At 44.7% G+C, this 26,962-nt stretch overlaps 5 protein-coding genes across 11 annotated transcripts; 2 read left to right on the top strand and 3 right to left on the bottom strand.

The window, feature by feature from the left end:
- Positions 1 to 146: 146 nt before the first annotated feature.
- Positions 147 to 5,839, bottom strand: LOC101783181 (uncharacterized protein At1g04910). Of its 6 annotated transcripts, none has more exons than XM_004977516.3 (11): positions 5,504 to 5,839; positions 4,979 to 5,159; positions 4,729 to 4,813; positions 3,952 to 4,019; positions 3,788 to 3,876; positions 3,453 to 3,696; positions 3,255 to 3,367; positions 2,745 to 2,835; positions 2,510 to 2,638; positions 1,287 to 1,840; positions 147 to 959 (listed from the first exon to the last, which is right to left on the bottom strand). In XM_004977516.3, the coding sequence occupies exons 2-11, from the start codon at positions 5,129 to 5,131 to the stop codon at positions 521 to 523; spliced, it is 1,965 nt and encodes a 654-aa protein (XP_004977573.1). In that variant the 5' UTR covers positions 5,132 to 5,159; positions 5,504 to 5,839; the 3' UTR covers positions 147 to 520. The 6 variants fall into 6 exon arrangements, with proteins under 6 accessions (XP_004977573.1, XP_004977575.1, XP_012703258.1 ...); XM_004977518.3 differs by having other exon boundaries at positions 3,788 to 3,850; positions 5,504 to 5,837; XM_012847804.2 differs by lacking the exon at positions 5,504 to 5,839 and having other exon boundaries at positions 3,453 to 3,646.
- Positions 5,840 to 8,807: 2,968 nt separating this feature from the next.
- Positions 8,808 to 9,679, bottom strand: LOC101782240. Its single transcript, XM_004978320.1, has 2 exons — positions 9,142 to 9,679; positions 8,808 to 8,986 (listed from the first exon to the last, which is right to left on the bottom strand). Exons 1-2 carry the CDS (start codon positions 9,677 to 9,679, stop codon positions 8,808 to 8,810), a joined length of 717 nt encoding a protein of 238 aa, XP_004978377.1.
- Positions 9,680 to 14,707: 5,028 nt separating this feature from the next.
- Positions 14,708 to 18,834, top strand: LOC101782081 (ACT domain-containing protein ACR12). The gene is made up of 10 exons (XM_004977514.1): positions 14,708 to 15,053; positions 15,513 to 15,564; positions 15,927 to 16,040; positions 16,171 to 16,265; positions 16,794 to 16,872; positions 16,982 to 17,041; positions 17,251 to 17,306; positions 17,993 to 18,098; positions 18,171 to 18,239; positions 18,351 to 18,834. The coding sequence occupies exons 1-10, from the start codon at positions 14,911 to 14,913 to the stop codon at positions 18,411 to 18,413; spliced, it is 837 nt and encodes a 278-aa protein (XP_004977571.1). The 5' UTR covers positions 14,708 to 14,910; the 3' UTR covers positions 18,414 to 18,834.
- Positions 18,835 to 19,654: 820 nt separating this feature from the next.
- LOC101781677 (pentatricopeptide repeat-containing protein At1g22960, mitochondrial) lies at positions 19,655 to 22,942 on the top strand. 2 transcript variants are annotated; one of them, XM_012847965.2, is made up of 2 exons: positions 19,655 to 22,173; positions 22,272 to 22,942. In XM_012847965.2, exon 1 carries the CDS (start codon positions 19,966 to 19,968, stop codon positions 22,126 to 22,128), a length of 2,163 nt encoding a protein of 720 aa, XP_012703419.1. In that variant the 5' UTR covers positions 19,655 to 19,965; the 3' UTR covers positions 22,129 to 22,173; positions 22,272 to 22,942. The 2 variants fall into 2 exon arrangements, with proteins under 2 accessions (XP_012703419.1, XP_004977569.1); XM_004977512.4 differs by having other exon boundaries at positions 19,656 to 22,163.
- A 920-nt stretch (positions 22,943 to 23,862) lies between these two features.
- On the bottom strand, positions 23,863 to 25,756 carry LOC101780875. The gene is made up of 4 exons (XM_004977510.3): positions 25,268 to 25,756; positions 24,966 to 25,177; positions 24,613 to 24,880; positions 23,863 to 24,375 (listed from the first exon to the last, which is right to left on the bottom strand). Exons 1-4 carry the CDS (start codon positions 25,649 to 25,651, stop codon positions 24,067 to 24,069), a joined length of 1,173 nt encoding a protein of 390 aa, XP_004977567.1. The 5' UTR covers positions 25,652 to 25,756; the 3' UTR covers positions 23,863 to 24,066.
- Positions 25,757 to 26,962: the final 1,206 nt, after the last annotated feature.

Below are 26,962 nucleotides of genomic sequence, written 5' to 3'. Positions count from 1 at the left end.
AATCAACAAGACAACCAAGTACAGATCTGCTTAACAAACTCACACGCACGCAATTGAGGGGGCAAAACGGCAAAGCCTGTCCTGTATTCTACAGAGGTAGATCAACAGGCCAGAAGCCAATCTCACTACCTCGTAAATGCTAGATATCAGACTCACCCCAAAAAATAGTGTATCCCCAGTTAATAGACATTTGTAATTTTGTACACAAACAATTTCTTTGGGCTGTGCCCACAAAAAATAAATCCAAAAAAAAAGAAGAAAAAAGAAGAGTGAGGCATGAAGAAGAGAACAAAGTGTTAGTTTCTATTGAAGCCTGGTCGCGTACCAAGCATAATCCAGGCAAACTCTCGAGATCGACAATCTTATCATCATGGGACTGTTCCGGTTGCTGATGTGTTGCTGCAATGCAAGATGATGCCCGCTGGTCCAGGAGATTCTTGGAGTGTATTGCTTGCGTTGCTGGAGTAACCTGGAGCTGACAGCAGTTAAAAGGTGCGCCATACATACATGCTCCGCATCTCTAATCATCTGGATCCATCTCTTCGTCTTGCTCCGAAGATTTATTTGCATCACTTCTGTCAGATTCCTGCTGCGTGCCTGGGCTAGAGTCATCTTCAGGCAACTCATCCTCATAGTCCTCGTTTTGAGGTTCACTATTCTTGGCAGACGCCATTGCCAGGTGGCGCGCCATCCATTCAGGACACTCTTCCTCACCTCCAAATAGGAGTCTGCCATTCCTGTCTTTCACTGGTTGAACAGCAGGTGATTTTGGTGTTATGCAAGAGCACTCTGGCAATGGGTGCGAGAGAAAAGATACAGGTCTCGATAACATAGCTGATGACACGACGCCTTCCACACCTGCACTCCTGTTGAGGTGCTCACGTGCAGCAATTGTCCAATTTCGTGGTGGATGATACCGATGATCGCTAACATTTTCAAACAGCGCAGCAACAATCTTTCTGTTGATTAAAAAGAGGGAGAATGATCATCATGCAAAACTACATAACAAATGGTGCTATAATTGATAATGCTTGACCCATAGTATACTACCAAACAATCAAGTAACCTTAATGATCTTACAATTTACAAAGCTTGTGTTTGTTCCAAGTTTAACAGTTATCCACTTGCAACCTGAAGGCTACTTTACTACCACTAATGCCGATTACAATTTTTTTCCTATGCAATTTAATAGATATGGAATGCATTTCTAATGGCTGAAGATTGAGAGAGGAATCTTTTAAGCTATACACAAAGTATGTAACTGTAAAAATATAATGGCGTCGTACCTGTCAGGCCTGTAGGTTATACCAGAAGGTGTTTGGTATAACCGATGCCCCATGATCAAACTTGAGTAGTCCGGCCAACCACTCCCATCATTGTGAAACCCAGGGAAGAAGGCATCAGCTTCAACAGATACAAAATAATCAAGGGCATCCCAGAGCAACCGGTGCGCTTGCCTCCTGAATTCAATCGATGAAGCATCCGGTTCTGTGTCATTCTCACCAATCCAACCATACCAGCCTTCCTTCTCATGGGCATAGAATGGCCTTGCAGGAGGTGGAGGCAACGGTCTTGGACGAGGCCCTGCTCTCTTCCATTCTTCGATGAGTTGTTTTTCACTTTTGGGAGGTGGGGACTGCGGCAAATCTGAGGCTAGAGGATCTTCTGGCCCAACTAAATCAGACAGCTCCTTCTGACTACATAATGAAGTTCGATCCACTAGGTTGGCAAACATAGCTCGTAGAGGAATGAGCATTCTCTGTCCACCAAAAGTCTCAGAACCAGCCAAGAATATTATTGTAGTTGGTGGGTAACCTAATGCTTGAAGTAGAAGTCCAACCTGGAAACACAAGATTGTTTACATCACAGGTATTAGCAATCAAAATGAATAACTAAGCCGGTACAGTAAATCAGATACAGTATTAAGCAGATATATAGCTGCAGTTCAATGTGAACCATATGACCAAAGAATAGCAAGAACAGATGATGTCTAAGAAGTCTTTCTTGCTACTTTTTTCTTTCTTTTAAAGCCGTTCTTAGCAGAGCTTGGAGCACTTGGAGCTAGGTATTGGTAGCTTCAAAAAATCCTGGAACTGGAACTGGAGCATTTAGATGAATCATTTTATTCATAGTTTAGATTAAATATAGATATTTAAATCGCTTTATTTTAGTCTTCAAACTACAGATCCAACCTGGATTTTAATGAGTAAACTAGTACAAACAATGACACTTAAAAGCAGAACGCAAAGTTCATATTCCACAAGGGGAAGGAAAATTATCATCTTTTCTTATATTTTGTCAGCCTCAGATTTCTTCTATGTGTAATGAAAATATATCTTGATAGCAGAACCAAAAAGAAAGGCCCTATTCTTGGAATCCATGGATCTGCAAGCACAGCAGTACCAATTATTCATAAACATGCGAATTTTCCCTAATGTATATGATTGATCAACCGTTTCATCCAAATTTATAGTGAGCAAACAGACAGCACTGTTATAAGCAAGCTCACCTCTTCGGGCATGAGCGGACACAGACCAGCCATCTTCCTGGACACTGAATCAACTGTTAGCGGTTCCTTTACTGTTCCTCGTTTAATCATCTGATTCCTTCTATACTGAATCAGCTCTGTATGAATATCCTAGAAATGAACAAATTAACCACCAGTCAAAGGAAAGTTAGATAGATACTGGAAGCAAAGTCATACAGACTTGATACTGGAACACAACAATTCTAAGCATACAAACCTGGAACAGTTCAGCACAACCATGAAAAGCTAGAGTATCTCTAAGCAATCCTGGGTGATAGGCCAGATAAGGACGTCCAGATGCCCGCAACCTATACAAATAATTCTGGAGTTATGAGAACAGAAAGTCACACTATAAGAAAAATAATTATCAATGAGAGAAGAACCGCTTCAGCTCCTATAACTAGTATACCTTGAAATGGTTCGATTTCAATTTTACATAGTTTAACGACATTCTCAATCCTGAGAAAGCAACCCAAAACTGACCAGTACAAGGAAATACTACAAAAATGGTTAAAGCGCCATCTTTCTTAGTAAGTACAAGGGAAGCCAACTTGAATTGTGCAATAAGGCCATACAAGGAATTTACTCAAAGATTATTTAATGAGGCATTGCAAAGTAGTTTAAGTTTCTTTTCGTACATTCATGATCGTGGAGCATAATTGGTTAATATATAGCTGATAAAAGAACTAAAAAGAAAGGGGCAAGAAGAACAATGAAAGTCTCTCACCTTCCAACTATTTGGCTCCCAAGAGCCTGAATTTGAGGGCGCAACCTTAGAGCATGGAAGGCTACCCTGCATCTAAGCCTCTGAAATTCCTCCAAGCTTGCGGGAAGAATTGACTGCAGCAAACCATATGCTAAGGCTCTAAGTACACTGAAAATAGAATGAAAAACAAAACAGAGGAAGCATGGGTTTGGAGGATACCTTAAGACAATTACCTCCATTTACAATTATCCCAATAACTTTCGACTTTACAAGTCTGGGTAATACTTCTGTGATGTAGTATTCTGGGGTAGCAGAATTCCTAGGAGATACTGTGGGAAATTTGATCTTTTTTCTAGCCTCTCTGAGATCCTTCGGCAAGCCACGCACAATAGCCACATCATTGGAAAGTGCATCTACAAAATGGTCCTCATCATATAGATAAGAAAAGCTTTTGAACTTTGGACTGCAAGGTTGGAACAGAGGGGAAGCTATATTTAGTGGTCGAGCAGAAAACAGGACAAGAATTTGAAATGAGGAAGGAAGGACACAGCAACCTGATGCCTTTTGCACGAGTTGTTGCTTGTATCTCAGGAATAACCAGGGTAGCATTTAAGAGCCTGGCAACGGCAACAAGGTCACAGATCTAACAAAGGAAACAATGTCATGATCCTATTACGATGACAAGAAGAAAAAGGATCCGTTGCACAAGAAAACTTACTGAAGATTGTATCTTCTCAAAGCCACCATAGATCTTTGCATAAATAAAACCATTATGCTTACTGGGAGCTGCAATAAGGTAAACCAAACAGATTTATCAAGGTTTAGATTTATGAGTTTCAATCAAAACAAAAAAAGGTAAAAAATATCCTAAAATGGGTTGACACTGAGTATACAAATTAAGTATTTCATGCAATACAACACTTTATAAAATACTATAGGAATGTAGTAATTACAGTCAAAGAATAGCAACAGATTTATCCACATTATTGCGCACATCATAGGAGTCACATTAAGAAACATTCTAAGGTAAACAACCCAACACTGATGATTCCAATGTTGGGAAAATAGACAATATTTTAGTCTTAGTGCTTGACACTTATACATGTCAAAAATATAACGAAGAAAATCATAGACATAGACCATGATAGAATATGCAAACTTGTAGTAAAATGATCATTAGCGCATACCAGTATACCCCAAAATGCATATTGCTGCTATATGCACAGACAAACTTGGCTATGTACGTGCAGCAATCATACAAGTCTGCACCAATTTTCCCTTTTTATTTGCATGCGTTCAAATTCTAGCATGCTCTATATGTATGTATCTTTGATATACTTCTCATGCACAAGTATTCTTCTCAAAAAGGAATGCAAATGCACCTACAAATTTCCCCCCAGTGTCTAATGTAACCAAACGACTGGATCACTAAAAGATGTCAGCATGTCGCAATGAAAATACTAATAAAGTAGGTGCAAGTTGAGAATCAAGTTACCAGCATATGGTTTGATAGGTTTTGCAAAAGGATGCAAGTGGTCAAGTTTGCTCAATGGACCCCACAACCTCCGTGGCCGGGGCCTCTGCCAAAAATCAAGAAGCATGGAAAAAAGATGTTAGGACATATATTCGACAATTGCAGTAAAAAGTTGAGTCTAGCATAACCTTGATAGACACCAATTCCTTCATTAAGAAACACTGGAATTTTGAGAATTCATACTGCAGCTTGGTCAGGACTTGTGAATTACCGGTCCAAATGGAAGGACATCATCCATACGCATGCTGCCCTTTGTAATGCCCCCAGCTGAATAATTTGCAAGAAAAAGGTGCACAAGCAGCGATAGCATTGACAGCATGATGCCAATGGCTGTGGCCAACTTAAACTTGCTTTTGAGCAGCATTTTATTTCATTACTCTAACCTCCAAATCCTGATGAAAAGGTTCAAATAAACTCTTAGACATCGAGCTTATATCAGATGCCCAACAAATCACAAGTGAAACAAGGTGCCATTCAACATATTTAGCGAAGAAACAGTTAGTACAGTTAGGCACTAGGCAGTATGCTAAATTCGCACCCAAACTGATCATAAACCTGCAGGCAGGGGCGGACCCAGTTTAGGACATGGGTGTACACATGTACACCCGATAATTGCTTGAAAAAAAAATTCGAAGTTTTGAAGAATACATGGTCAGATCCAAATATAAATAGCATACATCAGGGTTTGGGGGTTCGATTCCGCACCGCAGGAAGGGAAGGGAATAGGTGGGCGTACCTGTCGGATGTTCGTCGCCGGCGCCCGACGAAGGCCAGATGGTCGGCCGACAAAAGACCTGGCAGTGGCTGCTCGCCTTGTCGTCGCCGCTAGGAAATAAGGCCGAGAGGGTGGAGCGGAGAAAGGGAAAGGAAAGGGAAATTTGGCCGCTGGGAAACGAAAGCCGGAGTCCAGGCGCGGGAGGAGGGGGCTCAGCTGCGAGGCGCACGCGGGCGCTAGGGAGGAGGGGGAGGGCGGCTCGGCCGGTCGGGGTTGGAGAAGACGGAGTGCTGCGGCGGCGGCGTCGCTTTTCTGCGGCACCTGAGCGGACTTTAGGAGCCGAAGGGTGCTTGGGCTGGAACTGGAAGCCTGGGCCTTTGGTTGGGCCGACGTGGGAGTGACCTGAGTAAATCCGGAGAGGAAGCAAAAGCCGCCCGGTTCGTACAGAACCGCCCTGTTTGCCCGGCTGGTTAAAAACCGGCCGGTTCAACCGTCCCGATTGCATGGATGGTCTTTTTAAGCGAACCAACCGCCTATCTTTTACCGGTCGAACCGCCGGTCCGATCCGATCCTAATAACTATGATTCAGCTGGTTGGAGTCAAGTCGGGAGCAGGTATCATACCTAAATAGAATGGAGCGTGAAAAAGAAAAAAAATAGTGGTGGAAAAAGGAAAAACATAAAAAGTATCATGCGTAAATGGAATCAAGTAAACAAAGGGTTATATAATATATTCATCAATCTATTTACTAATCCTTTTATTACATATGAAATTGCATTGTAGATTAAGAAAAAAATAAAACCCATTTGTATGAACAAGTCAAATATGTAAGAGCATATTGGATATTTAACATCTTATATCTATAAATGGAAAACAGGAGAGGTCATTCTGCCAAATGTTTTTCAAAATGATTTCGGCTCCACTAGAGAGGCCACAGTTGAAGCTGTTTTAGCTACAGTCGGAAGCTTACCAAACTACGACTTACCAAACTAGCCCTCAGTGTCTTCCAGCAAAGACATCGGAAGCTTACCAAACTAGCCCTCAGTGTCTTCCAGCAAAGACGTATTTTTTAGTGGTTCACGGCTAGACTTACAACCGGCTCGGCTTGGCTTGTTAATAAAATAAGAAAAAAATCTACCTCAGCTCAACTATGGTAGGAGTTTTGAGATAGGGATTCTCTTCATCTTTTCTTGCTGCTCACATGCATGCATGCTTGTAAAGAAGAGGTAAAGATGATCCTGGAAATCAAGCAGGTCGTTATATGGTGCCATACTCTTTGTCCTTCATAGTTCATCAGCAAAGCTAAACATGATTTATCTCAAGGGTTTCACTTCGATGTACTTCTGAAGTTGCGCTATATGTGTTGACGGTTAAAAATCAAAACAATACGTATCCATGGTCCTGTCATGGATCTATAGTGATTGGTTTTACATATACTTATGTCATTCTGCACAGTTGTCTTTAGCCTGCAGCTGGAAACAGTCTTGTTGATGCATGCTCCGTATACCGAAAGGCTGAAAACAGTAAGCTCTGCTGCAAGCTACTGCAGCTCATTTCTGGGTGTACAAGTGACTAGGAGAGACCAAACCAAACAGTAAGCTCAAGTATTGAACTGCAGAGCTATAAATATCCTCGCTGCGGAAATTCTTCAAGAACAATCAGCGCAGTCACAGTTGTTGCAGAATCGGCAAAACAGATCAGCAAGCGATGATGTTCTCCTCCTCCAAGATCGAATCGGCAGAGATATTTTGCTGTGTAGGTGAGCATTGCAGAACATTCATGCAACTGTATGTATTTGTATGGATGTGCCTATCGCATCAGCCACTATCCATATCAAATGCACGCGGACGCGGTTTCCTAATGCGGACGGAGCTCTTGGCATGCCGTATTTGGAAGCTTCAAGTGGAAGGAATGACCAAATCCTCATGTCATGCGTGCAGAATCCTCTCATGTTTCAGCTCCGACCATGTTGCTTAAAGCTGTACGCAACAGCAGTTCTAGTCATAGAAACTACTAATTAATCTAATTGAATCCGAACCAACACCACTTTGCTCTACAATTAATAGTGGCTAAACGAGATACTTCGAATAATCATGAACGAGGTTTCAACTATGCTGCACCAATTAGTATGGATCCAAAACTGTTTATTTTGTGATTTATGAAATTGCGATTCTGCTAGCTAGTAGCTCGGCTCATGCATCACCTAATCCCCAACCATAAACATTCTCCATTTTTGTGCCATTATGATGTTCATAACCTCATCTAACATCATTTTGACTTTTCCGTGGCCTGGCCATAGACCTCTCTGTTCTTATTTGCTGGTTTTTCTCCCTCTCTCTAGCTTAATGAAATGGAAGAGATCCTCCCTTTATTTTCAAAAGAGAAAAATGTGTACATTTATGACTAGAATGTGTTTCCCTTTATTTCAAATCAGTGACATCCATGGTCAAAGACTTATTACAAGTCTAAATGTGATGGATGGTGTGGCGTCGTTGAGTAGAAAGCCAGTTGCTGCAAGAAATAATCTTGAAGCTAAATAGCAACATTTACTTTCAATAACCCATAGGATTATTGTGCTGTCCTCGGTATGAAACTAACTGTAATTCTCCTAACACTTGAAAAATTAAAGTGCTTCTACCCATATCAATCAATCCACACGTGTTTCAACTGTGGAACAAAAGAAGGGCATGCAATAAAGAAAAATAAAATAGAGGGACATGATGGGGCCAACCGAAGAGAGCAGTCAGTTCCAATGTGATAAGAGTGCCTGGGATTCCTGTGGCTTCATGACAAAAGTTATCAAGTGAAGACAAGACCCTAGACCTTTTCCCCCCCCCCCCCCCCCCCCCCCCCCCTCTCTCTCAGACTATAAGAAGCTGAAACTATTATAGTGTCATGTCAACAAGAAGCTGTGTGTGAGCAAGAGCAACTCAGAACACAAAGGATACTAAATGTCCCATCACAATCAATTGGCAAGATGGGTGAAAAAATACATCCCAAACCAGGATATAAAATTCAAGTGATCTTTAAAGCTAGAAATACAAAGACCATTACTTCCAAAATACTAAGGTTATGCCATGCATGACAATCCAAGGCATCAATATGCTGTGACTAGAAGGGGTGATTCACAAAGGAGTCCTATACCACATATAACTAGCAAGCGCTTGTAACTCAGAGTTAACACCTGAAGAGTTGTCTTGTACAAATGATTGCAATGTGCAGTGAATTATATGAAATCAAGAATGTTGCATACTTACCCAGGACTAAACAAATACCCCGTTTCATGATGTTTCGAACATGCTTTAACATCACAAATCAAGTGCAACTAATTTCCTTTTTTCTGAGAAACTCGATGTTTGGACCACTCTTCCAAGGTCTTCCAGTGAAGAGCATTCATTTTTATCTTTCGTCTTTCACGGATGATATTCTCAGCATCTTTCGAGGTTTCAGCGACGCCCAGGGCTACCAGAATTGCACAAACAACACAAGCACTTCTTCCATGACCTATTGTATCAATCACGAAAGAAAAACATAGTAGTTAATATAGTTCTTATTACTAGGAAATACAATTATGGACACAATAAGAACACCAAGGTGCAATCATGAAATTAATTTTCTGCATAAGTTGAGTATATAGCAAGAGATAAATTACTACTAACCAAATGCACAATGGACATAAACTGGTTTCCCCTCAGATCTCTTTTGACAAGCCCAACATGCAGCATGTTCAATTTGGTACGGTGTTGGAGCTCTTGTATCCCAAGTTGCAAGACAAAGATACTCGTCTGCTGGAACAAAGGAACTTCTTGGCAGCTCACAAGTGCAATCTATGACAGATGGACTTCCAGGGGGCAAATGTTTCAAGAGAAATGGCCATCCTCCCAGATATAGGCCTTCCACAATCTTGTCATATACAGATTCCTTCCTCATGTATCTCTTAACCATTGCATATGCCCGAGCAAGCATCAAGAAAGGACCAAATAGTACAATTGACCAGAGAGGAAATCTTCCTACTGAGTTCTTCCCCAGGATCCAAGGTAGATTGATGGCATTATGTGATGCAATCGTGACAGCAAAAGCAACACAACCGGTGAATAGGAAAGGAAGCATAATAATCCTCATGCCCATCTTGCACAAACTAACAGATGTGACAAGAAAAGCTGTTGCGGCGATGCCGGTCACCTTGGATATCCCCATTGTTATATTTGACAACTAGGACCACTTCAGCATTATCAAGGCCGAGTCTGCATCAAAGTTTCCATCAGCAGATCGTTTTTAGCAGAGCAGTGAAATTAGACTTCCATGAAGGAAAACACTTGCACGATGTGGTATAGAGAATTATGTCTATTAATTTCAGATAGCAGCATGTGTTAAGCATGCCACTAGGTCATTCGACATTGATGGAATCTAAGTACAAGCATCTCAAATGAAATATGAATTAAAAATTCCTAAAAGTTTAGCATCTAGTGATGAATCTAAATACAAGCATCTTGATACAAGTCAAATATGAGAAAATTCCTCGGTTTTGCTCGCACTGTGGTCTTATGGGGTATGTTCATCTAGAGTGTGAAAATAACAAATACCACAAACTCGACTGGCCTAGACATTGAAATTAAGCAAATTCACTCATTGACCAATGCAGCCAATCAATAATTCTGACGAGGGGAAGTATGGAATTAACAAAGCATGCGCGTTTGGTTATTTGAAATGCCATCTGTCTCAGTTTCAGAGCATGTGGCTCAGAGAAATTCCACCATTGAAGCCTATAGCAAAACGGGCAACTAGATCCTACCTAGATCGAAGCATTGGGCCAAGATGCATCCCATCCAAAGCTTAGAAATACAAAAGATCAAGAAATACTCGCAACACAAATACACTATTCATGAGATGTATTATTTTTTTAACTCTTTTGCGGTGCACAATACTACCAGGTGGTAGTATAAAGTATATGCTAATTTTTGGTATGGGTAGAATTGTAATTAGCACGATACCGCCACCGCTGCCGCCAGCGCTCGGCCGCCGCCTCCAGCACGCCGTGCCACCACAAAATCGACTACGACGGCCTCAACCGCCTCAATCGTAAGCTTCCATTTTGTCGGCGCGTGCTCTGGATTTTGATTCTTGATTGATCATATCCATCGCCCTGTAATTGTAACCTCCCAGCCGCATTTCATCGCAGGTACGAGGTGCTGCATCTCTACACGCTGCTGCCGGCGGTGTACCGGCAGACGTACAAGCCGATGGAGCTCGGCGGCGTCAGGTACCCGGCGGGCGTGACGCTGGTGCTGCTGGTGCTGTGCGTCCACCACGACAGGGACGTGTGGGGGCTAGACGCGGATGACTTCAGGCTGGAGAGGTTCGCGGAGGGAGTTGCTGGGGCGTCCCGCCAGTCGCCGCCGCCATCGCCGCGTGCGAGAGGTGGATCGAAAATGAAGAGACGAGAATATATATTTCCAAATGTACATCTACTGATGCATACTATTTATACTACAGCTTAAGATTTTAGTAGTATACAATTAATCTTAACCGTCGGATCGTTACATACGAATCGAGTCCTTTTCAAACGGTAGCATCCTTACTTGTATCGCTTTGATCTAAACGAAGTACCACGGGAGCAGCTGTGCAGGATTACGGATTACCTCGGCAGGCAGGCAGGTAGGAAGCGAGGCGTGGGGTGGTGCCGGTGAGGACCGCGTCTGGGATAGGAGCTCGGGGGAATTAGGAACGGAAAGCGGGAAGGGGAGGGAGAGCCGGAGGAGATGGCCGTGCCCAGTGGCACCCTCCGGCCCGTTCGCTTCAGCTTATTAGCCGGCTTATCAGCCACCAAACAGTATTTTCCTCTCACAACAAATCAGCCGTTTCAGCTTTTCAGCTGGCTTATAAGCTGAAGCGAACAGGCTACTGCATTTCCTCCCGGCATCGTCGGGAATTTATTACCACACTGACCAGGTGGGCCGTCGAAAGCACATATAGTCAGTTGTGTTGACGAAACCCAACGGGCTGACAGCCGCGGATTGCGCACCGATCTGCCTCGGCCCATCTGTTATCCCGCCCGCTCGACTGAACAAAAAGGTGGGCTGTAAGGGTCCGGTGAGCCCATAACATTTACATTCGAACAGTTTTTTCTTTCCAGGATGCAGTGTGTTTTGGTTTAACTTAAAAGCCTCCCGCACGCATTCGTGTCATCTTCACGTAGACGTAATACCGCAGATTTATTATTTGCACATTACTACCGCGGCATCACCCAGAAGAACAGGCCATCCATGCTCTCATGGCCTTAAAAAAAACAAAATAATTTCCATTTCACAACACTACTAGGGAATGGACCTTTCGTCCACGGCATTAGCACCGGTTACATTTTGATCCGGTACTAATGCTCAACCGGGCCTAACTGATAGTCTTCGAGATGCTCCCCGTGACCCCTTTAATACCGGGTGGAGCCCCCACCCGGTACTAAAACTCCCGTCCGCCTCTATCTCTCTCCTCCCATCCCCCCTCCTCTATCTCTATCTCATAGAACTTTCTCTCAATCTCCCCACCAATACTCTCTCTCGGTCTCCCTCTTCCTCCTCTGCCTTCCCGGGCAGCAGCAACGGTTGGCGGGCGGCGGGGGCTGGCGGAGCGGGAGCGGAGCGGAGTGGAGTGGCGGGCGGGCGAGCTGGGAGTGGTGGTGGGAGGCCGGGGGCGGCAGGGGCCAGCGAGGGTGGGGCGGGTGGGCGTGAAGCGAAGCGGCCGGCGGGGATTTCATTTTTTTAAAAAAAAATTAATACCCTAAAGTACCAGTTATTTCAACCGGTCCTAAAGGATCCCTTTAGTACCGAAGTAGTAGTATCGGTTGGGAAACCGGTACTATAGGGGTTTCCCAACCGATACTAATGGCGTATTCCTTAGTAGTGCGACTTCATCTCATAGAAAGAAAACAAAAGCACGTAATAGTCCTCACGACCTCGTGCCACCCGACCCCCACCCTCCTCCCCCACCACCGCCGCGCCGCCCAGCCTCGTCAACCTACCGCCCACCGCATTCACTCCGTCGACCACCCTCGGGAGGTGTAAGGAGATGGCGTCGCGCAGGAGCCAGGGTGGACCTACGTCAGCTATCGCAATGGACACTCCTCCCACGCGGCGTCGGATAGCTCGCGGCGACACAACGGCCGAGTTGACCCGGCTTCAAGGCAGAGCAGAGCGACCACTACGCCATCAAGGAAGCCAACCACCGCGGCACTTTGAGCCCCCAACCGCATCACCTGGGGGCGCTGCTTCATCTGCCTCTCCACCACCACACGAAGAGCTGCAGGGATCCCATCTGCTACTTCCGGTGTCGCCGCTTGGGGCACCGGGAGAGGGACTGCCCCCGTCCATGCAAGCACTCCGCCACGCCGCTGCCTCCACCGCCTCCGCCTCCACCTCCCCCGCTGCCACCACCTCCGCCGATGGCGATTGGCAACCCACACACACAACCCGAGGTGGAGACGGTGTTCTCCCCAACTCCTTTGACCTCGAGCACGAAACGTGCGATTGGGAGTCACGTGCCCTTGTCCCGTGGGCCATGCACCTGCTGCGCAACGTCGATGCACGCGACATTGAGGAGCTGCTGCCGGAGAAGCTCCACCTGCAACGTGGGGACATCACCGTCATGTTGCATCAACCGGAGCCGTACTTGATTCGCTTTGAGAGCGCCGCCCACGCGGCGGAGGCCCGATGGCGCGGGCGCTTCACACGCCACGACATCGACATCTGCTTGCGGACCTAGTGAAGCTTGACGCACGCCCTCGGCATGCGCATTTTCTTCCAGGTACGCCTATGCTTGGACGGCATCCCATCTCACGCGTAGACGCCGAAAATCGTCGAAAGGGCCAATGGGCTTATCAGCCTCACCAAATCGGTGCTCTCCTCCCGGCTGGTATATCTTCTAACCGTACTAAAACCAATAGAGGAGGTCTTGGAAGAAATCGACAAAATCCGTAAGCGGTTCCTATGGGTTGGAGACAAGGAGCTCCCTTGGGGGGATGCAAAATCAATTGGACCAAAACCACCCTGCCGAAGGAACATGGCGGCCTGGGCGTGCTCAACTTGGAGAAGTTTTCAAGGGCCCTACATCTTAGATGACTCTGTTCGTCAGTCAAGTCGAGGAAAAAGAAAAGAGTTTTCAAGAGCCCTACGTCTTAGATGACTCTGTTCGTCAAGTGGAGGAAAAAGAAAAGAGTGGTGGCCGACGCCTTGCAGAACAGTAATTAGGTTAGAGACCTCAACAATAATTAGGTTAGATGATAGGCTTCATAGTGGAGCACCTTGCGGAGTTCGTTACACTCTGGAACCTCCTAAGAAACAGCGAGCTGCAACCATCACAGGAAGACCGCATCACCTGGAAGCTCACAGCGCATGGTGAGTACACAACATCGTCAGCATATAAAGCTCAGTTTATTGGCTGCTCTTCCGCACTCAGGATTGCTTCTATATGGAAAGCATGGGCGCCGCTAAACTGCAAATTTTTTGCTTGGCTGATCTTGCAAAACCGTGTATGGTCGTCAGACAGATTAGCGCGAAGAGGGTGGCCTCAGAGCACATCCTGTCCCCTCTACAGGATGACAATGGAGACGGCACATCACCTCCTTGCAGAATGCCGCTACTCCAAACAGGTATGGAATATGGTGGCTACTTGGGTGGGCCAGTCTAGTCTCATCCTAGAAGAATTGCCATAGAGCAGAACCACCCTAGAATGGTGGCCTCACATCACCACCACTGCCGATACTGTAGAAGGCCATACACACCTTAGTCCTACTGATTTTTAAATCGGATCATATGGAAGGAGAGGAATGCTGGAGTGTTCAACCATCTCAACCATCGCGAAGCTCCAACCACCCCACTTTCACGCTAACCAAGGATGAGGCATCCTCCTGGATTGTAGCGGGAGCCAAGAGTTTAACGGCGCTGCTAGCATGAGATTAGTACCATGCAATTTGCGTTTTTGATTTTCGGCCGTCCCTCGGCCCGTTACTCCTCTTCTCTATCAATGCAATAGGCACGACCTCGTCCCGGTTTGTTAAAAAAAATCACTTAATAATAAAAAAATACAATAATTCCATATCCGTTGAGGGCACCCAAGTCGAAAACAAAAGGGCGTCGATGACGTGCAACGCAATAGCAGGTGAGCGAGAAGACGTCTGCAAATTGCATTTGGCTCCAACAGAAAAACAAACCACGGGCCATCAATAATGCAAAGGGCGGCGGATCCAAGTGGCACGTAAAAAAAGCGCACGTCACGCTCGGCCGCTTCGCTTCTAGGCTAGTAGACCGGTAGGCGACAGGCAGCCCACCCGCTCGCCCTTCCCCAGCTGCCACCGCCAGGGCGAGACGACGACGCCACCAACCCCACTCCAGTGAGGCGCAGCGCAGCGCAGAGTGGCGCGCGTGACTCCGCTGCAGGCCATGGCCGTCGCCGCCTCCCACCACGGCCTCGTCGCCGTCGTCCCCGCCGCATCCTCCGCCGCTGCGCCCCCCCGCCCGCAGAGGCGAAGGTTCCTCCGCTTCCACGCCGCCTCCCCTGCTGCTCCGCTCGCGACCGCACGGAGGTGAGCGACCGATGCGATCTCCGGGCAACCGGTTCTCTTCGTGCTTGTTCCCGTCGTCGGCTGGCGGACGCAGTTCCCTTTTGTTTGTTATTGTGCGGAGGAATAGAGGATCCCATGCTAGAGAAAATATGGCTTCACGGGGCTGATTCTATTTGGGATCATGGTGCGACAGTTTCATTGGATTGGTTGGTTCGTGATTTCCTAGATTGCTTTAGAACCGCGCCTATGCCAAGTTGGGTTGTACAATTGGTCAATGGGGTCTATTGATTGATTGGTTCCCAAGGAAAAAACTACGCACATCCTCTTTTGTACTTTGATCTGTTTCCATTCTGTACATGTATCCATTTGTATGCTCTACAGTTCCTTAATTCTCTGAATGGATCTTTCATGTGCAGTTCTTCCTCGCCCAACCCTATATCTATATGTGCTAATATTTTTTCTCTGCTATCATGTCACCAGAATATTTTGCCAATCTATCAACTCAGCTAATGTGTTGGGGGCTTCTTCACCGGTATGTTCACATAACTTTTACTCTGTACATGCACAATATTTTGGAACAAAACGTATCTTTATATGGTGGAACTGGAACTTTTAGCATGCCCTTGCAGTTTTCATTATATATATTTGCCTGTCTCTCGACCTACCTGCATCAAGAACTGTTTGCATCCTAATGTCTGCATATAAACTGCTAATCTGCTTAACTACTCTGGTATACTCAACTGATTTAACTTTGCCTTTAGGAAGTGCAGTTTTCTTGTTCCTCTTCCGTTTATTTTTCATACTAACTGATGTCATGACACTGCTTTTGGACTTACTCGATATGCCGCTGATTGATGCCTTTTGTGTGAATTATTGGGAAACGTTTTATCCCAGGCATCTGATGAGGCAGTCCCAGTTCCAGTTGTCATGATAGATCAAGATTCAGACCGTGATGCAACCATTGTGCAGTTGAGTTTTGGAGACCGCTTGGGGGCACTACTTGACACGGTATAAATTTCTTATACACCTCTAATGCTTTTTCTTTAGGTTGGTGCTACTCAAATAGGAGTACATGTTTTTGCGATTTCTAAATTGTTGTATCTGTCAATTATTTTGCCCTGGTATTCACTGTTTGCAGATGAAGGCACTCAAGGACCTTGGCCTTGATGTCACGAAAGGAACTGTGGCAACTGACTCAGCTGCCACACAAACAAAGTTCCACATCATGCGATTGTGGGTGCTTGCCACTTTCTGTTTACTGTATTTTTGTATACAGAATCTATTTGTCTGTGTCTATGTATAGAAAACTAAAGAGCACTCACTGTCCATGCACTTGTATAACCACACTCACCTTTTTGAATTCTTCGATTTGTTTAAGTGCACAATGTCAGCAGTCAGCACATCTATGCTTGTGCCTGTATTCATCTTCATGTGATCAGTTTCCTTGACTATACTCTGTCCCTGTACACTCATTTGATTGTTGAAATAAAGTTTCACTATTTTTCAGCTAGCCTAGTGCCTTATGAACTCATATAATCCTGGTACAGATGCTATGGAGCATCTCATCAATCATAGGGAACATTGATAATCTTTCTCGAAATCCCTTGTTCAATCTTAGGTGGAGAAAACAGGATAGCACCCTAAGGACCTTATGATCAAGAATCCATATAAATTCTATACCGCATCTCATTAATCATAAGAGAAATTTACTTGTATTGCTTCCTACTGTAATATCTTTCCCTCCCTTTTGCATGTATCTAGTGGGCGCAAAGTTGAGGACCCTGACATGTTAGAGAGGATACGGCTAACCGTCATCAACAACCTTCTGAAATATCATCCTGTATGTTTCAGATTCTTGTGTTTTGACTCTTCTTTATCACTACTTCACATATTTTTTTATTATTTCATTGAGTGCAACTAACACAGTAGTCATGTCAATTGGTGCATAGGAATCAAGTGAGAAGTTAGCAATGGGTGAATTTTTTGGGATAAAACCTCCTGAGAAGAAGGCAAGTATAGTGCATGTTCTCATCCTGCAATTTCAGATGCTATACTGTACCATGCTGTTTGGGTATAGACATCTTTTCAGCTACAGTATGTTAATTTTCTTAATTTTATGAAATGGAAAAATGTAAGTGTCAAATTTATGCTGTTATGCTATGGTTTGTGTTTTGATGCTTTCATCCTGAACTTACTTCTTTAATATTTGAACTGGCAGGTTGACATTGATATTGCAACTCATGTGGTTGTTGAAGATGATGGACCAAAACGAAGGTTTGATTCTGCCAGCTCCTAGTGATGTTGTACTGTTTACTGAGCATGATCCAAAGAACGTACGATCACTTCTAGAAGAATTGTTACTTTGCATGTTTGATGATATGTTGGCATGGCCACATGTATAGTTTTATCCTAGCTTAAGTCTTTATACATTTGAAAATTCAAATATTGATGCCAAGTGAGATTGCCCAAATCTTTGTTGTACGAGATGCACTAGCTGTTGGAGTATGGAAAGGCATAAGCAACAGATTCTTAGGTTTAAGCCACGCTGACTCTTGGAAAGAGCTATGCATCACTTCTCACACAAGCCAAGAAATGAGTAAACTGGATCGGGTTAGAGAACATCAGTATGATGGACAGGCCACGAACGTGATAGGCATAGACAATGCAACTCTAGGCTAGGCTGTTTGATTTTCTTTTTCTTTTTTTGTCTACATCCTGTAATCTGTATCACTCTGGAGTCAGAATCCTATTTTCCCTATATTTTTGTTTTTGCATGAGAACCTGCTCTGCCTACCTATTGGTTCTCTTTTCCTGTTTGAACTTTGGTACATCGCAACCTACTGTAAAAGTATAAACGCATATTTGCCCCTCCGCAAGAATCACTTCCCATAGAAACAAAATTTGAATCCACTATGCATTTCTTTTTTGTATCCTTATTGGTTTTTATTGAACATGCACAGCATGCTTTACATAGAGACAGCTGATCGGCCTGGCCTACTTCTGGAAATAATCAAGATCATTGCTGACACCAACATTGATGTGGAATCAGCTGAGATTGATACTGAAGTATGATATATTCCATCTTCTAGCCCTTCTATTTGCTAATGCCATCAGAGCTCATATCTGATACTTATCCAGGGTTTGGTTGCCAAGGACAAGTTCCACGTGAGTTACAGAGGTGCGAAACTAAACAGCTCCTTATCTCAGGTATTGTCATGTCTTAGCTGGATACTTCATTGGCCATTTAAGCAACAATCATCTCTTAACATGGTTTATTTTTGCTTGTGACTTGGCACTCCTTAACTTGCATTTGTATAGGTGCTGATCAATTGTCTGCGCTATTACCTCCGAAGGCCTGAGACGGATGAAGACAGCTATTGATTGTTATGTTGTCCAGCATTCCAAGGGCTTCAAATCAGAAGCTACGGAACTCTGCCTTGAGTTCCTTTTCTGTGAGGCCTTGTGCATGAAATTTCCTTTGTAACGAACAAAATATGGCTCATCTGTTTCCAAAATGCATCCATTGTATACTTAGAAGATGGCATCGACATTGGGTATCAAATGAGTTTGATATCTTGTAGTCGGACAGCTTGGAGCTTCAAGCTTCAGGCTTCAACAGCCTTTTTAGCCCATTTGATCCCGGATGTAAGGGGTCACATTGGAAGGTCTTTACATGTTGGGTGTTGTCTGTAAGTTGGCACAATCTATTTGCATGTAACTCGGCTATGATGCCTTCTGTGATGAAATAAAAAGGCACTGCCGAATTACCAGGACCAGCTTGGTCCTGCACTCTTGATTCCTACCAGATGTACTTATTGTTACCGATTTGCTGTCGTAACTGAAGGAGTTGCATTTATAAATTTATAGTGGAACTTTTGCAGCATTAAAGAAATCGAGATAAGAATGAATTGTGGGTTCTTCAGTTGTGCATCTCTCAGGTCAGGGTTGGCGGCACGTCAGAAATTTGATTTGTTGTCGATTGGAAAGGGACTTCCTCCATCCCGAATTACTATTCATTTTGTCTTTTATAGGTACATACCCGTGTCTTTTATAGGTACATACCCGAATTACCATTCATTGTGTCTGTTACAGGTACATATAGATATTAAGCATCTAGACTCCCTCCGTCCTGAATTACTATTCATTTTATCTTTTATAGACACATACCCAAATTACTATTCATTATGTCTTTTATAGATACATATAGGTATTGAGTATCTAGAAAAGGTCAAAACGAATGGTAATTTGGGATGGAGGGAACGGATGAACATGCAAAATGCTATTGAAACCTCAAATTTTCTCCTCAATGGTTTTGTGGTTTCATCACAGTGCCACATATTTGATCTCCAATTTTGGTTCATTGTATTTTACGCATCTTGTCCGAACCCTAGATTCGTACAGAAGACGAAGTATTTGAATTTGCACTCGGAATCTGAGACACCAGAGTTAGATTTGGGCAGGGGCCTGGGGCCCAGAATCCAGATGTTCAGCTGGGCTTACCAGTTTTTTCTTGTGTGAAGTTCCTGCACAAATCTGGATGCAAAATAGACGGTGCAGATCGCTCGTGCTCTGTACTGGCGCGGCGGCGCCAGGGCCAGAGCGTTCTGGGGTGAACGTGGCCTTTCTTTCCTCCGATCCCTCTCCCCTAGTCGAGCCCGCGGCGCTTTCTCTCTTGCCAGCCGCCGCCGCCGCCAGGCTCCAACGCCGTCAACGCCGGCTCCTGTGCCGCTTCCCGGCCATCTGAGTCCAGTTCCCCCATCCGCGCGCTCTCAACTCCAGGTCGGGGGCCGCCGCCTGGGGCGCGCGCCCTCGACCCCATACGGCCGCTGGAATCTGGTGGATGCGCCGCAGCCATTGCCGCAGGTCCCTTCTCGCCGCCGCCGCGCCGTCATTCATGGCGAGGCGTCGCCGGGTAGGACCAGAACCTTAATCCATGCTATTCAACATCCCGTACTGCAAATCACAAGCTCCTGCAGCCGCCGTCGCAGCTATCTCCAGCATCCGCTTCTCCTCCTCGCCGGCTTTGATTCCGCCGCCGTCCCAGCCGCTGATTTCACCTCCGCCGGCGCTTCCCGAGGAGAACCCATTCGCCGCACTACTCGCCTCTGATCCCCCACCGCCGGAGCCCCTCCGCCTGGTGCTCGCCACGGGCGACGTTCACTCCGCGCTCCGCGGCCTCCCGGGCCTCGCGCGCCAGCTGTTCCGGTGGGCGGAGGACACCCCGCGCGGCTTCCCGCGCACCGCCTCCGCATTCGCCGCCGTCCTCGTCCCGCTCGCTCAATCCAACCACATCCGGGCTGCCTACCCCGTCTCCCTCCGCGCACTGCACCTCGGCCTCCTCCTCCCCCTCGTGTCCCTTCTCCTATCCACCCACCTCTCTCCCGCCCCAAAATCCCTGTTGAGCCTCCTCTTACGCCTGTCCACCAAGTTCTCCCCAGAATGCGAAGGTCGCGACGCTGCGCCCACCACCTGTTCGACGCTGTGCCTGTCCACCTTCCGTGAGATGGCGCATCACAGAGTGGCCCCTGACGTCAAAGACTGCAACCGCGTGCTCCGTGTGCTCCGTGATGCGGCCATGTGGGATGACATTTGCGCGGTGTATGCAGAGATGCTCCAGCTTGGGATTGAGCCGAGCATTGTCACGTACAACACTTTGCTGGATTCTTTCTTGAAGGAGGGAAGGGAGGACAAGGCTGCCATGGTGCTGAAGGAGATGCAGAAACGGGGGACTGGTTGCTTGCCAAACAATGTCACATACAATGTGGTGATTTCTTGGCTGACCAGGAAAGGTGACCTGGGGGATGCAGTGGAGCTGGTTGACTGGATGCGGCTGTCCAAGAAAGCGTCATCCTTCACTTACAACCCACTGATCACTGGGTTGTTTGCAAGGGGTTTTCTTAAGAAGGCTGAAGCTTTGCAGTTGGTGATGGAGAATGAAGGTATCATGCCGACAGTTGTGACATACAATGCAATGATTCACGGGCTGCTTCAAAGTGGGCAGGTGGAGGCTGCACAATTGAAGTTTGTGGAGATGAGGGCGATGGGCTTGCTTCCAGATGTGATCACGTACAATTCTTTGCTAAACGGGTATTGTAAGGCAGGCAATTTGAAGGAGGTTCTTTGGTTGCTTGGCGATTTGAGGCGTGCAGGGTTAGCACCAACAATTTTGACATATAACATTCTGATAGATGGTTATTGTAGAATAGGTGATTTAGATGAAGCTAGGAGATTGAAAGAGGAAATGGTAGAGCAGGACTGTTTGCCCGATGTTTGTACATATACAACTCTCATGAATGGTTCACATAAGGTGAGGAACCCTGCTATGGCAAGAGAGTTCTTTGATGAGATGCTGAGCAAAGGTTTGCAGCCAGATTGCTTTGCCTATAATACAAGGATTCGCGCAGAGCTTGCCCTAGGGGATGCTTCCAACGCTTTCCAGTTGAGGGAGGCGATGATGTTGGAAGGAATATCTTCTAATACAGTCACATACAATATTCTTATTGATGGATTGTGCAAGACTGGAAACCTGAAAGATGCTGAAGATCTGCGGATGAAGATGGTCCGTGATGGTTTAAAGCCTGACTGTATCACATACACCTGCTTGATTCATGCGCACTGTGAAAGAGGACTCCTAAGAGAAGCAAGGAAATATTTTAATATGATGGACTCATATCATCTACCACCCACAGCTGTGACCTACACTGTTCTTATTCATGCATATTGTAGAAAAGGAAACCTTTATTCAGCATATGGTTGGTTTCGAAAGATGTTGGAAAAAGGAGTTGAACCTAATGAAATAACATATAATGTCCTTATACATGCGCTATGCAGGATGGGCCGAACTCAATTGGCTTATCATCATTTTTATGAGATGCTGGAAAGGGGATTGGCACCAAACAAATACACATATACCTTGTTGATAGATGGAAACTGCAAAGAAGGCAGCTGGGAAGATGCGATGAGATTGTATTTTGAAATGCATCAGAACGGCATACATCCAGATTATTGCACACATAAGGCCTTGTTTAAGGGATTTGATGAAAGTCACATGCACCATGCAATTGAGTATTTGGAGAACGTTGTTTTGGGTGAATAGGTTGATCTCAGTGAAAGATTATCCTTGCATTTCAGGTGTGTCCGTGTAAGAAGTTTCTCCTGTATGCATATTTCTCTTCCTCAGTTGTTTCTTATCTAGCTATTTGCTCATTTAATTAAGCATATTTTGTTTTTTGTGTTCAGCCCAAAGATGATAGATGGAGTTTATGGGCAATTCCTTTCAAAAGGGAAACAAAAGGAGAGTTTGAAACAATGTTCTCTGAGTTAAGCTGCTGGGTGCTTTCTAAACAAATAGTTAAGCACAAGCAGGCCTTCCTCTTGCTGCTCAGATGATGAATGGAGTTTGGAGTCAATTCCATTCGAAAGAAGAAAAAGCAAGACTTAGGTACCATGTCCTCTGAGTTAAGCAGCTGGATGCTTCCCAAATGAATAGTTGAGTACAAACAGTTCTTCCACTTGCTGCGTTAACCTTGCCAGAATTCTTTTCTTGGCAAGTTGGCATTATACTCATGGAGATGTGTTTTCTAATGGAAACTGGGTGGAATATGGTCTGTTTTCTAAAGGCCTCTCATCATACGATTCTGTCCCATTTGTTATTTGCTTTTGACAAGGTGTGCTGGAACCGACTGGTGTTGATCAACTATCTAAAATAGTAAATGGCTGCAGGCCTTTGCGACTGAGCTTCCTTCAATTACATATAGGATTTCTCTTGGTAAGAATATACCAAGAATTTTTTGTAATGAATAATTCCTGTATGACCATCAATTTGTCATAGGCATAAGTCACAGTATATTGATCTGTCAGATATGTAATCATTCTTTGGGTCTTTTAGTGAGAAATTATCTCTTTCTAAAGATCTGTCCCAACTGTTATTGACATGAACAATTTTTTGACAAAAAGGCTCTTTAATTTGTTAGCCCACGTCAGAGTGTTATCATTTCTGATCTCCAAATTTCGCGAGAGATTGAATCTGTGGTGCAAACTTGCATTAAGTTTTGAATTCATGTACTTGATTCTACTTGGTTAGTGATTTACCAAAAGAATATGGTTTTGATTGTACTTAACCATATGCAAATGAGTTTTGGCAAACATGCAATACCACGTTATGCTTGTACTCATGTGACAGCTTCAATTATACTAATGCCAAGCATAGTCAGGTATGCTACTGTCTAATGCTGTTACAATAGTTTGATTTATCATAATCAGTAGTGAGCTTTATTTTTTTTCTTTCTATGGTGATTATTGATATTTCATTTTCATTGATAGATTAACTGTTGAAATGAGGAATGCACGCCAATACAATCTATTCATCTTATCAACTTTTCAGACTGTATCTTCTAAGGAAAAGGTGAGAATGCTCGTGCTCAAGCTTTTCATGGTCTTATCTAGATCATGACTGCAGATTTGTTAGTTTCCCTTTTGATTGCCTCTTGGTGTTAAATGTGTAAGGTGTTTTTTTTTCTTTTTGCTGTTTCTATGACTATTTAACAGCCAAGGTATAGTACTACCTCTTGTCTGACTCACTTGTCATTTAGGTCGCCAATAGTCTTCAGGGCACACCACTGAGCACTGATCAATGATCATTGCTTTTCTTTAGCATATGCTATATAAAACCAGTAAATTTTGAATGACATTGATGCAATTTTGATGATGACTCCATTGTTGTTTTCATGTAGCAAAACTGAATACCGTTGTATATAGTTAGTAATCATAAAGAATTTGACTATTTGACCGCACACTTTCTAGGATGACATCAATTTTGGACCAAAGGTAATAACGTAGTACCATGGTCTAACATGCTGTTGTAATTACTTGATAATATGCTGGAGAACAATAGCTTTAAGTGACAGTATAGCACATTGTGAATTAGACCAGTCCTGACATTGTAGGAATACAAATTTGTGAAGAAAAAAAATTGAACTGAATAGCAGCTGGCCGTCTTGATGTTGTTCTCAAAATTTTGAAAATGGGTCTACTGTCACGCAGCTGAGGGCTCTTCTCCTACCAAGAGCGCCTTGAGAATTCGGTCAGTCCATCCATCTACCAGCATGAACATATGTCCACCTTCTGGGACTTCATGGTACTTGATCCATGGAAGTTTCTTGGAAATGTATCTCTGCAGCTCAACAAGCACCAACCTGTCTTCGTATCCTTGCCAGATGTGTACAGAACCCTCATTTTGAGGAAATGGGTTGGTACTATTCATTGGATCAAAATCCCAACTTCCAAAAGCGACAAGTAAATCACGGTGGATTGATTCATAAGTGCCTTGTTGCCTTGATTTATTCTGAAAAATGAAGTAGCAAATCAGTGTATGTTGAGAAATCTTAAAAAAGGGCAGGTTATTTTTATTACACTGCTTTAGGCCAATTTTGAATACAAATGTTTCTTTTGATATTCTTTATTCCTGCCATTTTCATGCATATAGTCTCTATGCCATGAACACACAGGAAATAAGTCCTGCTCTGTGAAGAAGTATTTTATGTGGTGCATTTTTTTTCTTATATCTGAGGCTGTGGTTTACCTCGATGGTTCTTGGCATTGCCATCATCTTCTGAAGAACCTCCATATCATGCTTGCTAAATATTTCAGGGTTGTGCATGGCAGCCGCCGAAGAAGGGAGCCACTTCTGGGTCATCCACAGGTAGAGCAAGGAAGGTACGTTGTGTGCAATCCACAGGGTCCTCTGCTCTGGCACTACCAGTTTCTTGAAGGCTTGCCTGGATAGTTCAGCTGGGAAAGAAGGCCACCAGTAGTTGATAACTGGAACAACTAGCGCAGCACCTGCGAGCCTGCACGCACACAGCATATGGAGCTTTACATATCTGAAGAGGTTTGTATTTCACTAAAATCTATGTGGTTGGGGACTATGTTTGCCTGTGGGGTATATACTGGAGGCATCCCCAAACAGAGTATCCTCCCATTGAGGCCCCCAAGACATAGAACTTCTGCCCAAGCTCCAGCTGGTCAGCGAGCTCCTCGATATCCAGTGCCTCGCTCTTTACATCCCGCTTGGGATTTGGGTCACTTTCCCCATACCCAGCTCTATCAAAAGCAAGGAAGTAAATTCCCAGTTCTTCAACAAGCTCCTGAATTGACAAAGATAGAAGCCAGTGGGCATAATACGAAGAAATAAAAGAGATATTTCGCTTGTAGCCATGTTGTGTTGTCTGCTATACCTTGGAAACAGGCAGGGGGATGTCCTTGGTGCTATCAAATGCATGTACTGTGATGATCTTGTACCTGGCCTTGTCTTTCTGTATTCCATCTTCCCTGTATGCAAGGTACCTTCCGTCCCTGAGCTTGATCCTCGGAGATGTCAGAGGAGGGCCACCTGGGAAGCCACACAGTTTTGTGGGAGGTGGCCGGAGAATCGCCTGGAATGCCCAGCCGAGGAGCACAATTGGCAGAACAAAGACTAATTTAGGAGCCATTTTCTCCAGATCTGGTACTTTCAGGTGAGAGGAGACAAATGTGAAGATAGCTTTGAGTGGCAAGGCACACTTGTAATGTCGGTTGTGCTTTATTCCGTCGGTGGCCTTTTTGCGACAGATGGACCCCATCAGGGAATCAGGCCTGGCAATCACTGCTTTTATTTTATTTGTTTTGCATCTTCTGCTTTAGCTTGCTGCTGTAGACATATGACTATTTTATCCTCATGGTCTACGTTGATCCAGATCTACGTTCCTATTTTGCAATGTAAATTTGAATATAGTCACTTCACTGTGACAACTTACATGAGCACAAGATGTTCAGTGCAAAGATGGTTGGTAGTTAAGGTTCTTCTGCAAGTCACAACTTTCTGTTCAGACTTCAAGATGTTACTCTTGGGGGAAATGATGTTTCCCCCCTATTGTTCTTTCCACTACATATGTTAATGAGTATGATCGTCTTTGGGATTAACTTTTTCTCATATATTGGCTCTTGTCTGTCAGGTTTTGCTCCTGTGTTGCTGCTGCTTTGCGTGCCCTATGTATCACTGCTGTGAATAAGAGATAAGATTTGCGATGCTGTTGCAGTACACAGTCCTAGTCATCTCCGAGCTGCTGGTGCCTAGCTGAATGCCAGAAGATCAGGCAGACAGGAGAAGGTGCCTAGCTCAGTGGATTATCCAGAGGCGTGCTCATGGTATAAGGTGGCCATCAGAGCTGCAAAATATACGATCTCTGCTCCATGACCGCGTTTCGTTCGGTTTCTTCGCTTGCAATGCAAGTGGGTACTGGAAAGAAAATCTGCAATCTTACCAACCAAGAATGGTGTACTGAAAGTATTGAGCCTCCAAAGTAGAGAGGGACTAGCGTAGTTGGCACACAATCCTACTAGTCTCCTAGATGCCGATGAGGCTCCAGAAACTAGTGGCCATTTTGGGTGCACACTGATATTTGATAGCGAGACCACGCTGACCTGATCACATGACCTCCCCGCCCGGACATTGATATTTGTTGGCATCACGCGAATGGATCCCAGATCACAGCCCAGCTCTGCGGATTTCAGTACAGGATCACGGATTGGACTGGTCGCCCTGGAGGCAGGGGGTCCAGCTCGTTGTCATGGGCTCTGGTACAGCCCAAAAACACAGCATTATTAACCAAATCTCCTACTGCTTGTTTGGTTTCTCACGCAGAAAAAAAAGGAAAACAAGTGAATTAAAAAGGAAATGGTCTTGAGAATCAACTTTCCGCGCTGCCACAGTAAGTCAGTAACACTGTAATGTGTACACAAGTTCAACCACATCCACACAACCAGGATAAGCATTCATCAGCTGTAAAAGGCTGATTATAGCTTACAACTGCAAACTTCTGGGCTCCATGGTCCATGCAAATGCAACGTCTCTCGGCATTCAACACCGAGAGATTGTCTGAAGAAATATGGAA

Source organism: Setaria italica, chromosome VII (assembly GCF_000263155.2).
Source record: "Setaria italica strain Yugu1 chromosome VII, Setaria_italica_v2.0, whole genome shotgun sequence".
Classification (NCBI taxonomy): Eukaryota; Viridiplantae; Streptophyta; class Magnoliopsida; order Poales; family Poaceae; genus Setaria; species Setaria italica.
The sequence above is the reverse complement of the archived record's forward strand: the minus strand, read 5'-3'. Positions and strand labels throughout refer to the sequence as shown.